Genomic DNA, 14563 nt, shown 5'->3' with positions numbered 1-14563 from the left:
GTGCCTCTCCAGCCCACATCGTTTTTCACCATTCCTGTGGGTAGCCCCTATAGCCATATTTGTTCTGCATCCCCTTGAATGTAAAAGGGGGACAAAGAGCAGCAAAGAAAGCTGAACTACAGAGGGAGAGGAAACCATCTCCCGAGAGAAGCAACAAGAAGAGACTAAGCAGTTCTTTTTTCCAGCCCTGTGTGAGGCCCACTCCCCTTTCTGCCCTTGGCCTGCAGGGGAGGCCTTGGCCACCTTCCAAAGAATTCTCCCCACCCCACCCCTTTTTTTTCCCCTAAGTTAGTTTGAGTGTATTTCTGTAAAGTGCTACCATAAGGACCTGGACTAAAACAAAACCTTTGCAAAAACTTAAAGTCTGAAGGGGAAAAAAATTATCCGTTCACCATAACAGAAAAAGAGAGAACCTACAACATTTTGAGAAATATGCCATATATATGAGGAAAACTGGAGAACTTTAAGGACGTTAGAAATGACCTAAGTAATTGAAAGATAACATGTTCCTGATGAGAAGATTCAGTATTATAATGATGTCAATTTAATGCAGTTTCCATCACAATTTCAATGGGAAGATTTTGGAACTTGACAAGTTGATTCTTAAATTCCTCTGGAAGACCAAACATATGAGCACTGCCAAGAAACTTTGAGACGAAAAGAGAATAAGACGCACTTAGAGGGGACTTGCCCTACCAGATAACAAAATGTCCTATAAAGCCACAGTAACCAAAGCAGCACGATACTGACAAAGAGATAGACAAATATTGACAGAAACAACCAAGATTACATGGGGATTTTTCTTTTTACTATCCATGATAAAATTGATTTTAATGGTATAAAAAAAAAGTGAGTTGTTCAATAATTTTGGGACAACTAGCTGTCCATGTGAAAAAAACTAAGTTCCTTCCCTTACACCACACACATTAAATTCCAGGAGGATTAAAGAGCTAAACATTATTTTAAAAATTAAATGTAAGGACTCTTTAAAGTTCGAATTTCAAATTCACCTCTTAAAGAATTATCTTTATTAAAAAGGCATGCAATGCCATTTCAAAAAAAATTGTCCTTAGAAAGTAATATAATATACAGGGCTTGCTACTGCATAATTTCATATTACCATGAATGAAATTATGTTCCTCAAAGAAATGCCATGACATCATGCTCTTAATTTACAAACAGTCTTCTGGGTTTTATTCCGCAGGAATAACACTCCACCTAAAATCAGAAATGTGCATCAGGTTTCAGCCCCATGTTATTGTGTGAGGAGGAAAGTGAGTTGTAAGCGGTAGCTTTCCTACCACCCCTAAGTTCCCTGGGGTACATCTGCAAAATGCTTGTTACCAAAGGGGTAAGGGAAGGTGTGCTGGTTATAACTTAGGCAGCAGGAATGGAGAGAAGGAAAGAGAGGGTATCTTCATACAAGAATGACAAAATCAGCTTCCAGAGAATACAAACTTCAGCATCCTGGTCCAAAGCTTGCTTGTTTCTGCTGCCTTGGAGCATGCAATCCCCTGGACGGTTGCCCACGGGGGAACAGAAGTTCATCTTTAGGACATGAGCCATTGTCCCCGATCTGGACCTCACCACTCTGGCACTACAGACTCCTGCAGCAGATCGGATAACCGAAACCTAAGGATTCCTCCATAATGAAAATTTCACACTTGAAATTGCATTGTGGGTAGGGAGGGTGAAATTGGATGATTTCTTTGTTTCCTCAACTAGGTATCTTCATGGATCGGGAAGGCAGCAGGGGAGGGGGACACAATGGAAGGGAATGAAGAGGTGCATATATTACCTCCAAAAATAGATTTTGGTAAAAGAGTTTGCACTACTTTGTCTGTGTGCCTGGCCCCCTCATCCCCAGGACTGAGTGGTCAGAGGCAGTTCTTTCTATGTTAGTAACCACATACCATGTCTCTTGGCTCTGCTGCCAGACTGAGCCACAAAAGACTGGTCCAGGCATTGACCAAGTCACCAAAATCAAACATATGGGACAAATAAGCAGTACTGGAGGAGATCTGGCATGAGAACTCTGCTTTGGACCGTGACCAAGCATCCTGCCTGGTTCCAGGAGAGACTGAATGTGAGGCGCACAGAGGGAAATCTGGAGAGGCAGAAGCCAAGTTCAATGGGAAATCAGAGAAGCCAGAGCCTGAGAATGGCTGGCTGAAAAGCCACAAAATAACAATATTTCAGTGACCCAACAGCAGCTATGGTCACCCAGCCCAAGAGGAATTTGCAGTTCTGCACAAAATACATTGAGGGATTCCCTGAGTGGCTTTATAGAAAACCTGAGGTCACCTGAGGGTGCCTTTAATTCTTTTCATTATCTAGCCTGGAAACCCATGGAATCATCTGAGAAGGGGATTAAGAAGGGCTATAAGAAAGATCGGCCTTGTGCTTAATTCAGAACACAGAAAGGAAAAGATGAGATGAAAACTACATTCCCCATTCAAACTGGTGGGAAAACAGCAAAAGCCTGACTGGAAATGTGAATGGAGGCAGCTATGGAGAAGAGAAGAAAGCAGGCAGAATCTCGGAGAGGAAGAAAAAGTCACTGTTTCAGGCATAACCCAGGGAAGGCCTGTTGGTAAAGTCAGGTACTTATGTGCCAAGTGTCTTCCATCTCAATTCTGCCTACACGCAGGGCTGAAGAGACGAGAGAAATGGTCCACAGCAAGGGAAGAAGCTGCAAATGGAATAGCAATAAAACCTGCTAAGTGAAAACAAGAGGCAAGTGAGATCAGAGGGATTAGAGTCTCCAGGACCAGGGGAAGGGGAAAGGCAGAGCCTGCTTTGGAATCTCAGAGCCTCTGTAGAACCTCAAATTCAGAGCAGTCTTTCATTCTTTCATTCGTTCAACCAATATTTACTGAGCACTGACTATGTGCGAGATCCGGTGCTGGGTTCCAGGTAAATACCGGCGACAACAGTATGGCTCTTGTTCTCAAGAGCTGGCAGTGTGGTGGAAGAGAGACTCCAGTAATCACATCTCAGCATTGTATTCGCTTCCTATTGCCGCTGTAACAAATTACACCAAGCAGTTGCTTGAAACAACACATATTTATTATCTTATAGTTCTGAAGATCAGAAGTCCAAAATGGGCTAAGTCTCACTGGGCTAAAAATTAAGGTGTCAGCGGGGCTTTGTTACTTTCAGGAGGCTCCAGGGTAGAATCTGTTTTCTTGCCTTTTCCAGCTTCAAGAGGCTGCCTGCTTCCCTGGCTCATGGCCCCTTCCATCTTCACAGCTGGCAGTGACTGATTGAGTCTTTCTCACATCACATCACCCTGACACTGACTCTGCCACCATCTTCCGTGTTTAAGGACCCTTGTGATTACACCGGGCCCACCTGGATAATCCGAGGTAATCATCCTATTCTCAGGTCAGTTGATTAACAACTTTAATTCATCCACAATCTCACTTCTCCCTTGCCATATAACATAACATTTTTTTAAATAAAGACTCTTTATTTTAATACAAGCCCAATACAATTATTTATTTATTTTTATTTTTGGCTGTGTTGGGTCTTCGTTTCTGTGCGAGGGCTTTCTCTAGTTGTGGCGAGCGGGGGCCACTCTTCATCGCGGTATGCGGGCCTCTCACTATCGCGGCCTCTCTTGTTGCAGAGCACAGGCTCCAGATGCGCAGGCTCAGTAGCTGTGGCTCACGGGCCCAGTTGCTCCACGGCATGTGGGTTCTTCCCAGACCAGGGCTCGAACCCGGGTCCCATGCATTGGCAGGCAGACTCTCAACCACTGTGCCACCAGGGAAGCCCTAACATAATATTTTTAACTAAATAAATTTGACATATAGCATTGTGTAAATTTAGAGTGTAGGTATAACATTTGCCCAGATTCTGGAGATTAGGACATAGACATCTTTGGGGGAAGGGGCCATTATGCTGTCTATCACAAACATGATGCATGTTATGGTAGAGACAGTGCTATGGGAGATGGTTCCTGTCCAAAACTGCAAACTGAATATATGCTGCAGCCTCTATCTCCCATCCCAAATGGTTAGAAATAACAGAAAGCATATAAAAATAAGTAAATAAATTCATAATCATCCTGGACAACAAGGAGAGCCCTTGGTGGGCCAGAAATCATGAGGAATCCCTGAAAGAAGGATGGCAGGTGCAAATTGGTCAGAGAAGAAAACCACAGCTCAAAATGTGCATAGCAGTAGACTGCCACAGGAGTTGAAAACAGCCCCAAGAGCACTCCATGCCCAGAGAGGGCGGATCCTGAGAGGTCCCCGGCTCAGGAGCCATCAACAGCACACTGATTTTTCAGCATGCCACAGCATGTCAGCCATTCCACACACACTCCCCCTTCTTGTCTCCTGGGGCCAAGAAATTCCAGCAGGATTGTCTGCCTTCAGGTAGGAGCAGTGGATATAAGACCATTAGATGGAGAGAAAGGACAGTGTTCCTGGTGACTGGTGACACATAGGAGGTAAAGGGAGCAGCCATTTGCAGAAGATGAGCTGCCAAAACACCCTACCTTGCAGCATATCCCCCAACAGCCAACAGTAACTGACAAGATTTTGACGTACACCATGACATTACTCATACCCCTTTTGCTAAAGAGGGTACAAACAATCAGACTGGAATCTGCGGTAAAGGGTGAGCTTCCAACCAATAATTACCAAACATTGGGAGAAAGTCAACATCTTAAAAGAGATATCAATGCATAGAGGAGCTTTCATGCAGTGAAATAGATCACAGAGCATGACCAAGACTTTAGAATAATTGTAGCATTCTTGGGTGGAAAAGGATATCACACTGATTTTTTTAAATCAACTGAAAAATTGAACATGATTCTGAAGCAACAAAATCCTCAAAAGAATGATCAGAATAAGCACAGCTAAAGGGTACATGTGTGACCCGGAGGACTGAGTAAATATGTTTTTCTATCACATAGCCCAACACCAAATATGCAAAGTATTTTATTTTTTTAAAAGCTAAGATACACAGAGGATCGATCTAACACTTTCAATATCAGCTAATAATAAAGTTCTGAAGAAGAAAATAGAAAGAATATGAGAGGAAGTTATACTCAAATAAAGAACGAAATATCCTAGAATTGAAGAAAAACATGAATCTTCAGTTTGAAACGGCCCACCAAATGCCAGTTAGGATCCCTTTTTCAAACTAACATGAGATCTAGTGTGATGCAATTTCAGATGCCATGGTAAGGAATAAATCTTGTAAACTTCCAATGAGGGGAAAAAAAAAAAAAAGATGAACTACAAAGGTATGAGAATCATATAGACGTTAAGTCTCATTGAAAAACAGGATACAAGAAGCAAAGGGAGAGAATTTTTCAAAATTCAGAGGAAAAATAACTTTGACTCTAGAATTACATACACAGCCCAACCATCATTCAAGTGCAAAAATAAAAGGACTTTTTCTGTAGTGGGGGACTCAGAAAGTTTATCACCTACAGACTTGCTCTGAAATAAATAATAAAAGAGGATAGATCAGTACCAAGAAAAAGGAGCCCAAGAAAAAGAAGTGAGAGGCAAAAAGCAATGGTGAGCAAAGACTTTAGTAAATTTGTTCAAACTAAAGAGTAGGACAAAATGGGGGGGGGGGGGAGGGGATGGAGAGAAACATTAAAAGGATAAGAAGCCAGGGAGCTGGTGGAAAATGGCCAAGGCAGCACCTAGCCCGCAGAGTCGGGAGAGGAGGTCCTCAGGGCTGTGGCCCCCAAAAGCACAGGATTTGCAGAATTTAATAGGAATATGAAGAGCTTGCAAAAAAAAAAACAAAAAAAAACTGAAAACAACCAAAGCGATGATGTATCAAGAAATAAATTGGCCTTAGCAGAATTATATGAAGCGAAATGCAAATCTTCCTAATCTGATAGACCTAAAGTTACAGTCTTTAAAAGCCCACAAATGCCACCCCAAATGTTTTCCCACTATTGGGGAGATGTTCATTTGTTTAAGGTGCTGACCACCACATCGTTCCATAGTAAGGTTCTATTCAAGTGAACATGGGTACAGTGGATTACATATAATTCGACCTTCTACTGGGAAAATTGTGAATGAACTTTTCAAAGAGGCGAGGGAACATGGGACTGTCCCTCTGAATTAAGCCTCAAGAGCTTCAGGTGATGACAAATCTAAGTCATCTACAGGTGGAGGATACAGATTGGGTCATTCCTTTTGTAAGCGATCTGAATGCATCAGTGGAGAAAATCAGCTTCACGATATCAGATTCTGCTTAAACTGTGAAGCAACAGTTTCAGTTTAGATGATGGAGAATTGAGACCTTACAACGAACCCAACAAATGCTCAGTTTCTTGAGTCTGTTAAGGGAAGGGTGACTCTCTTTGCATGTATACCTGAAATTCAGCAACTAATATTAGAAATCCTTTAAAGTGGCATTATTGCTGGCAGAAGATTGCAAAAGAAATTCCTCTGGCGCTTCTGCAACTGGCTCAGAATGGCCAAGTGAATTTGGATATGGAGGATCATCAAGATCAAGAATACATACAACCTAGAATAAGGTTCAAGGCTTTTAGTAGAGAAAGCAAAAACTTGGAAGCCTTACACCTGAAATAGTCAATACACCTTCCTCCCCAGAAGAGAAGTCAATACTTAATGCAGTTGTTCCTGCTGACGATTCCGTGCCAATGACAAAAATTCCAATCAGGTTAGCCAATGAGAGTCATTTGATACATTGCACACAGGATCCTGGATGTTCCGGACTTTATTGTACAGTCCCATCCTGAATTTGCAACTCTTGACTTTATTCTTGGACTTCATTTCCAGAGAGCTCACTGATGAAAGCCTGAAACAGATATTCTTAAGAATATCCAAGCAGTAGCAGATCGGAAAGATGACGTGCCGTATTAATAAGAAACATACTTTCAGCATAAAAACAATCAGATTATTTTTATTACTTTACAGATACATTTTGGTTTTATTCTTATTCTGTTTTCCAGCCTTAGTATAGATACATTTGGACTAGGAATAGATCTTGAGATAAATATGTTTTAGTTTTATGTTGATAACGTTTAAACATCCAGGCAAACCGGTTTGTTACATGCTCAGTGTTAATGTAACCACATTTGTTTGCAGGAGAAAAAAAAAACGAACAAAACCCCTTTTTGATAAATCATTTGGTAGAATTTGCATTAAAGTTTCTCGATGCTGCCTTGACCAACAGCCATTAAGAAACTTTTTGTCAAATAAGTTTTTTTGATATATACTGAAAAGTATTTGTATTCTTATTTTGAACTAGTTTGATCATTCAATAATTATTTCTCCTATTAAGATTTTATGCATTTTTGACTTATTGATTTAGCTATATCACTGGTATCAAAAAATACAGCTTGGCATTGTTACCTATAGAGCTATGACCATCATAAACTAGAAACAAAAAGACATTAAGGTCAGCAATCCTTGGGATTATGTGTTAAACAGCACTTTAAAATCAAATGATTACAATCCCTTTCAGAGCCTGTCTTGATCACATTCATTTTTTCATTCAACACATTTTTCTAGGGGACACACTATGTTAACACTATTCTAACTGCTCAACGCAGAATATATTCTACTCCAAGACAAAACTAGTGTAGAAATTCAGGAATGTATTTTTTGTGAAACATACTGGATCTAAAGAATGACCAGCATAAATATTCTAAATTGTACTGAAGCCAAGTATTTCCTGGATGAGGCAGACTACATCAGGAATGATAGAAAAGGGTTTTCTTCTTCCCAGACACCACCTCATCTTTGGTCACTGTTTCTGGTTAGTTTTCTGTTACTGCCGTAACAGATCACTACAAATTTAGTGGCTTAAAAGAACACAGATTAATGATTTTACGATTATGTAGAAGTCTGGTATGGGTCTCGCTGGGCTAAAATCAAGGCGACGGCAGGACTGCATTCCTTTCAAGAGGCTCTGAGGGAGAATCATTTCCTTGCCTTTCCAGCTTCTAGAGGCTGCTTGTATTCCTTGGCTTTTGGCCTTCTTCCATCTTCAAAGCTAGCAACATTGCATCTCTGATTTGTCCGTATCATCACAACTCTCTGACAGCAGCCAGGAAAGATTCTCTGTCTTTAAGGGCTCATGGGATTAGATTGGGCTCACTGGATAATCCACAATTATCTCCCCCCACCTTAAGGTCTGTAGTAACCTTAATCACATCTGCAAAGTCCCCTTTGCCATGTAAAGTAATAAATCACAGGCTCCTTCTGGAGACTGCAGGAGAGAATCTGTTCTTTGCTTCTTCCAACCTGTAGAGGCTGCTGGCATCCCTTAGCTCATGACTGGATCACTCCAAGTCTGCAAGGATAGGTGTAGGGTCTATTGTAAAGGGCTGTTATACCACACAAAGCAGGTTGAACTTTGGGTAGACAAGTTTTTCAGTCACCTAAGGGACAAAATCACCAAAGAAGTTATCCTCTCGGCACCAGGTGTGACATGCGCTGGAGATGTACGGAGTGACTGCTTAGAGACTGGTTAAGGAGGCTGCTGAATTGCTCAATCAGGAATCGCCCTTTAGAATGTAAATTGGTGCAGCCACTATGGAAAACACTATGGAGGTTCCTTAAAAAACTAAAAATAGAGCTACCATATGATCCAGCAATCCCACTCCTGGGCATACATCCAGAAAAGACAAAAACTCTAATTCAAAAAGATGCATGTACCCAGTGTTCATAGCAGCACTATTTACAGTAGCCAAGACATGGGAACAACCCAAATGCCCATCAACAGGTGATTGGTTTAAGATGTAGTGTGTGTATATATATATACACATATATATGTGTGTATATATATATATATGAATATTATATATATAATGGAATATTAGTCATAAAAAAGGATGAAATATTGCCATTTGCAGCAACATGGATGATCCTAGAGAATATCATACTAAGTGAAGTCAGAGAAAGGCAAATATTATATGATATCACTTATATGTGGAATCTAAAAAGTAATACAAATTAATCTATATACAAAGCAGAAACAGACTCATAGACATAGAAAACAAACTTATGGTTACCAAAGGGGAAAGGGAGTGGGGGAGAGGGATAAATTAGGAGTATGGGATTAACAGATACAAATTGCCATACATCAATTAGATAAGCTACAGGGATTTACTGTATAACACAGGGAACTATATTCAATACCTTGTAATAACCTATAATGGAAAATAATCTGAAAAAATATGTATATAACTGAATCACTTTGCTGTACACCGGAAACTAACACAATATTATAAATCAATTATACTTCAATTTAAAAAAAAAGAATTTCCCCTTAAATGGCAAAATAGTGTCTATGTAGAAAGAGAGAAAGGGCTTGATTTGAGAGATAATTAGGAGGAGGAACCAGCAGTACTTTTCTTTCAGCATCTATCCCACCTTTGTGTGGTAACTGCACTCTACTTTGGGGAAGCAGGTGATAACTTCACCTTGTGCTTTAGGCTCTGGACTCCAGGGGTAGGACACATGATCTAAGTCATTAACTTATTCTGTTCCCTCAGCCACCTTTCCTGGAGGAGCACATGACCCTAATCAGGACAGTCAGGCCACCAAGACCCAATCTGGGACTTCTATAAGCAAACTCCCTCCTGCTAGACCAAGTGGTGTGATGATGAGAGCCTGGAACTGCCCAGGCTGCCTTGGACCTGGGATGGAGCTCACTCAGGGGATGTAGAGCCTATAGCTGGATCCTGGTACAGTAGTGTCTTTTGACCCCAGAATCAAGCCATACCTTAGCCAGCTATGCTTGTGGACTTGTCATAAGACAGTGATTTTTTTAATTCTATTTTTTTTTTTTTTTGGTCTAAGCCAGTTTGAGTTGAATTTTCTGTTCAATTTGTCTCTGAATGAAGATTATTCAAAATGTCTCTAATGATTACCATTGGGAACAGGGAAAATCTCTGAAGTCTACTGCTTTTAGTCTCATGGCCAGGAGTGAAGACAGATTTTCTTAGCCACTGTTGGCCCCTCTTAGGGAGGGGTGGACATTTCTTCCTGACTTGCTAAGTTAGTGGAATCAAAGGCCTTAGAGACCCTGGAAGGGTGGCCCAGACCAGTGACTCCCAGACTTTAGGATTTCACAGATTTCAGCAGCAAAATTACAAAGAAAAATCTTAGGATCCAAACTAGAATTGCCAAGTTTTAATTTTGTTAAGTAAAAACTTAAAAACAAACAAACAAAACCCCTACCGTCTACCATCACTATAATATCATAAAAGAAATAACATATTGACACACATACACACACAGGAAGGATAATTTTAGAATACAGGGCAGCCCTTTAAAAAGAATACCTTTGGCTTTGTGAAAGTTACTATGTGGCACTCATTTCTCTCACTCTGTGTCAGATATGTGAAAACACTTCCCTAGCAACACCCATCTGCTAACTGGCCTAGTAGAGAACCCTGTGGCCCTAGGTAGAGTGTCCCCAGCCCTCAGATGACATCCACATCCCTGGCACAGGGCAAGCCTGGACATCACAGGGTCCTAGACGGCCCCAGCAGGAAGAGGGAGCTTCCTAAGCCTAGTAGGAGGATTGAAGATCCCAGGGACAAGCCTCGCTCAGGGCAGGGGGGACCAGGCAAGGGAAGCCAGACAGGGAGAGAGCGGTGCTTAGACGGCCTTGAGGAAAATCTCCCATTCCCACCACTGGCCCAGCCCAACCAGCCCTCTCCCCAGTCCCCCGCCTGAGTAGGGAGCCCAGGGGCCCTGAGCACAGCAGTTGCAATGCTGGGTGTCGATGAAGGTGCTGGGAGAGACCCAGGCCTGTGAACAGGCAGGTTCCCAACTCCCTAGCAGCAGCAGCAACTGAGACCGGGCCTCATGCAGTCAGAGTGGGCTGCCCTGGGGGCTCTGGTGCTGTAAGGAACAATAGCTCACCCAGCTCAGCTCAAGCAGGGAGAAGGCATTAGCCTAAGGTGACAGGATGGGATTCTCCCCCCTCCACACCCCTTCCTGGGGCAGGAACTTACCGGCCCACTCCACACCCCATCGATCTGGGTTAGTAGGAGGGAGTCTTGTGTTAGCATAACTACACGTTGCAGTTGTGCAGTCAACATCAGAAAGTGCTCTAGAGTTTCAATCTGAGGGACCTGAACATCCCCAACCCTCCCCCTACACACACACACACACACCTTAAAGGGAGACTGGATGGAACCTACTGGCTGACAGCCAGGACCTAGGGCAGGGCAGGAGGATACTAAGACCAAGGGGAGAAGGAGGAGAGTGAAAAAGAAAGCAGGAAGGCCAGGGAAGCGGGGCCCTGTCAAGGTGGGGCAGAATGGACTGATAGGAGATGCAACGTGAAAAGAAAAGAAAAGGACTCTGTGCACTCTGGGCTCTCAGTGTGGGCACAAGTTCACACAAGAGCAAATGGTTTCTCTGCCTTTCCACCGTCTGACATTAAGGGCTGAGTTAAGGGATTATATAAAGATACACAGGGCCCATCTTTAAATCACCTGACCTTGAGCTAGGCATCCATCAGCTAGGGCAGAGCGTGGCAAGGAGGGGGCAGTTAGGCCACTTGGGTGTAGGCACTATGAGGTGTGCACAGCAGGCCACCAAACCGACACATCAGGTCCGGCTTGTATGACGGTCAGTTCCGGCTCCAGAGTGGCTGTCCTGAGCTGGGAAGCACCTTTTTGTCATCCCCAGGCATTGTAGCTTCCTACCAGATACACATCCAATTACAGCCGGTGAACCCCACATCTCTGAGGTCAAGTGAGGCTGAGTGACCTGAGATCCCACAATCCCATGTTCCCGGGGCCCAGACCTCGCCCCGACACGCACAACGTGTCAGAGAAGCCTAAGAATACAACCGAGTCATATGCACTATGCTGTTTATTGTCACGTTACCCGTGGGACAGGGACGGGATAGGGAGGGGAGCCTCCAGGCAGAGAGGTGGAAGGAGCGGGGAGGTGGGAACCCTGCCCTTCCTCCAGGCTGGTAATGGTGGGGACGGCCACCAGCAGGACTCCCTTAGATGCAAGCACAGTGCTGCGTGAGCAGGTTGGGCACCGTCTCATACTTAAAAGAGTAACCTCCATCCGAGGTGGTGCGGACACGTAAGGGCCTCATGGTCCCTGGGAGAGCAGCGCAGCAGGGCTGGGCCCCTGGCACCAAAGACAGGGGCTGGACAGGGGTAGGGGGTGCCCCGGGGACTGGCAGGGACAGGTCCGGCGGGGTGGACAGCCCACAGCCCCCATGACAATAGTGGAAGATGAAACTGGGAGGGTGCACGATCCACCGTTCCCAGCCCAGCTCCTGGAAGGAGATGTTGAGGGCCGCTCTGTGGCAGTCGGCATGCGCGGCGGGGTCCTCCGGAGGCCTCTGCAGCAGGCGCAGCGCGGCGGGAGACCAAGGCCAGGGCAGCGGGGGCGTGGAGCGGCGGGCTCTCTCCCCTCCGCTGGGCGGCCTGGCCCGCGTGTGGGCCACCAGGAAGGGGGTGGCCTCAGGCCGCGCTGAGCAGGAACAGAGAGGACAGTGCAGGAGGAGCACCAGGACGGGATGGGTCAGCAGAGGGAAGGCAGAGGCGGCCAGGTGCAGCACAGCCCAGCGAGGGGGTGCCTGGCCCAGTGACATGGGCACAGCTGCGGGGCCCCCGGATGACAGTGCCAGCAGGCCTAGCAGGGGCCCAGAGCTATTGGCGGCTGCTGTCTCCTGCCTGTCCAGTCCCGTGTAGAACCACAGCTGGGCCGACGTCACCTGGCGGCTGCGTGTGTGCTGCGATGGCCGGAACACATACGTGAAGAGGCCCTCCTTGGCCTCCTGGGCCAGCTCTCCGGCAGCTGGCTCGTCCCCGAGGCTGGCACCTGTAGGAGGCAGAGGGGAGGCAGAGAGCAGCCCTGACTGGCAGAACCCGGGACTCCCCTCCTCAGCAGGAGGTCTGTGGCTGCCACTCATGAGCTTGCCAAGCGCTCTACTGAGTACTTTGCCAGATGCGGGACTCTCCTCAGTCTCGGGGGAACTGACAGAGGCTCCCCGTTTGTTATTTCATCATTAAAGGACTACAAAAATACCAGACATTGCCAACTTCTCTCTGAAGTGGTTTTACCAATTAATATTCCCATCAGCGACGTGTAAGAGGCCCTGCACTTTCTCCCCTCACCAACGCCTAGAATTGATAGTTATATTTAAATTTTTGTTCATCTGATACTATGAAATGGTACCTTGAATGCTGTGTACACAAGCACTCGTTATATTACTCTTTATGTCTTTTTACATGTCAGAAATATTGCATGAGAAAGTCTTTAAAATAATTCCGCCTTAAAAAGGCAGATTAACACCAAGAAGAAGGAGGAGAAGGAGGACGGGGGAGGAGAAAGGATGTAACTCAGAATAAGGACAGTGCTTTCTAAGAAAATGCAGTTGGCATCCTTACCCTGACAGGTATATAGATGGCACCAAACAATCATGAACCAGCATGAGTTGAAGAACTGGCAACTGGGGCTGTACTGTTATGTGGGTTATCTCAATATAAACCTCACAATTGATCCATTTTGCAGATAAGAAAACTGAGGGTTAGAAAGATGCACTGTCATTTAACTACTAAGCAGCCAGGCTGGGATTCTGCCTGATCCCAAAGCCACACTCACTGTGCTGCACGGGGCCCGAAGTGCAGGGAGGCAAGGGATCCTCTCTGAGAGCAAAGTGGGCCAGATTACAAGAAAGTTTAGCCAGAGGTGGGCTTTACTCATTGAGTCAGTGCAACATGGGGAGATGAGGAGAGAACTCAAGAGAAGGTAGACTAGTTTCCCAACTAATCTTTCTCCTGCATCCCTGATATCTTCTCAAGTCTCAGCTACTTGGGGCTAAAGAAACAGTGTTTGGAGCAGGGAACAAAAGCAAAGATAGAAGGAAAGATGGCAGGAAGGGGCCCATGCCCAGATCTCTCTGTCCCTAGAGACCCCTGGCCTCCCAGACGACTATCTCCCAAATGCCTCCTGTGAACCATGCACGCTAGATACACCATCTCACTTAATCCTGAGAGGTAGGCATTATTGCCCTTTTTACAGATGAGGAGACAGAGGCTCAGGAAGGTCCAGTAACTGGTCCATTACTGCAAGGCCAGCTGAGTTGCAGGTCTGGGATTCAAACGCAGACCTGTCTGGCTCCCAAGCCCCTGCAGTACCACACTGTTTATCAAAGTCAAGGTGCCAGCTCCCCACCCTCGTTACCTGTAACCGGGAAAAGGATGGCCTGGGAGACATCCTCTTCCTCGGGCTCAGAGGCCCTGCTCGTGAAGCCCCTCACAGCATGTCTTCGGGGCAGACGCCTGACTCCAGGATTCCCACCTTCCCCAGTCACCGCGGGGGCTCCCAAGGCATCCAGGAACAAGGCCCTCACCTTGGCCAGGACAAGTTCCCGGTCCAGCTCCGGCCCATGGCAGCCATGCCCACCCCGTGGGGCCAGCAGCAAGAGGAGCAGCTGAGGCCACATAGCTCACCTGGCCCTGCCAACGGTGAACCCACACCCTGCCCCGTGCCCCTTCTGCCAGGGTCTGCCCAGGGCCTCCCCACTCTGCCCTCCCCATCCCACCACCCGCCCTCTTCTACCC

At 45.4% G+C, this 14563-nt stretch overlaps 1 protein-coding gene and 1 pseudogene across 1 annotated transcript; one reads left to right on the top strand and one right to left on the bottom strand.

Moving 5' to 3' along the window:
* Positions 1–5655: 5655 nt before the first annotated feature.
* On the top strand, positions 5656–6390 carry LOC102999406 (UBX domain-containing protein 2B-like; annotated as a pseudogene).
* Positions 6391–11850: 5460 nt separating this feature from the next.
* INHA (inhibin subunit alpha) lies at positions 11851–14505 on the bottom strand. Its single transcript, XM_057551537.1, has 2 exons — positions 14184–14505; positions 11851–12818 (listed from the first exon to the last, which is right to left on the bottom strand). The coding sequence occupies exons 1-2, from the start codon at positions 14443–14445 to the stop codon at positions 11986–11988; spliced, it is 1095 nt and encodes a 364-aa protein (XP_057407520.1). The 5' UTR covers positions 14446–14505; the 3' UTR covers positions 11851–11985.
* Positions 14506–14563: the final 58 nt, after the last annotated feature.

The sequence above is a fragment of the Balaenoptera acutorostrata genome, chromosome 8, assembly GCF_949987535.1.
Source record: "Balaenoptera acutorostrata chromosome 8, mBalAcu1.1, whole genome shotgun sequence".
NCBI lineage: Eukaryota > Metazoa > Chordata > Mammalia > Artiodactyla > Balaenopteridae > Balaenoptera > Balaenoptera acutorostrata.
Note: the sequence above shows the minus strand (reverse complement) of the source record. Positions and strands in the feature narration are given on the sequence as shown.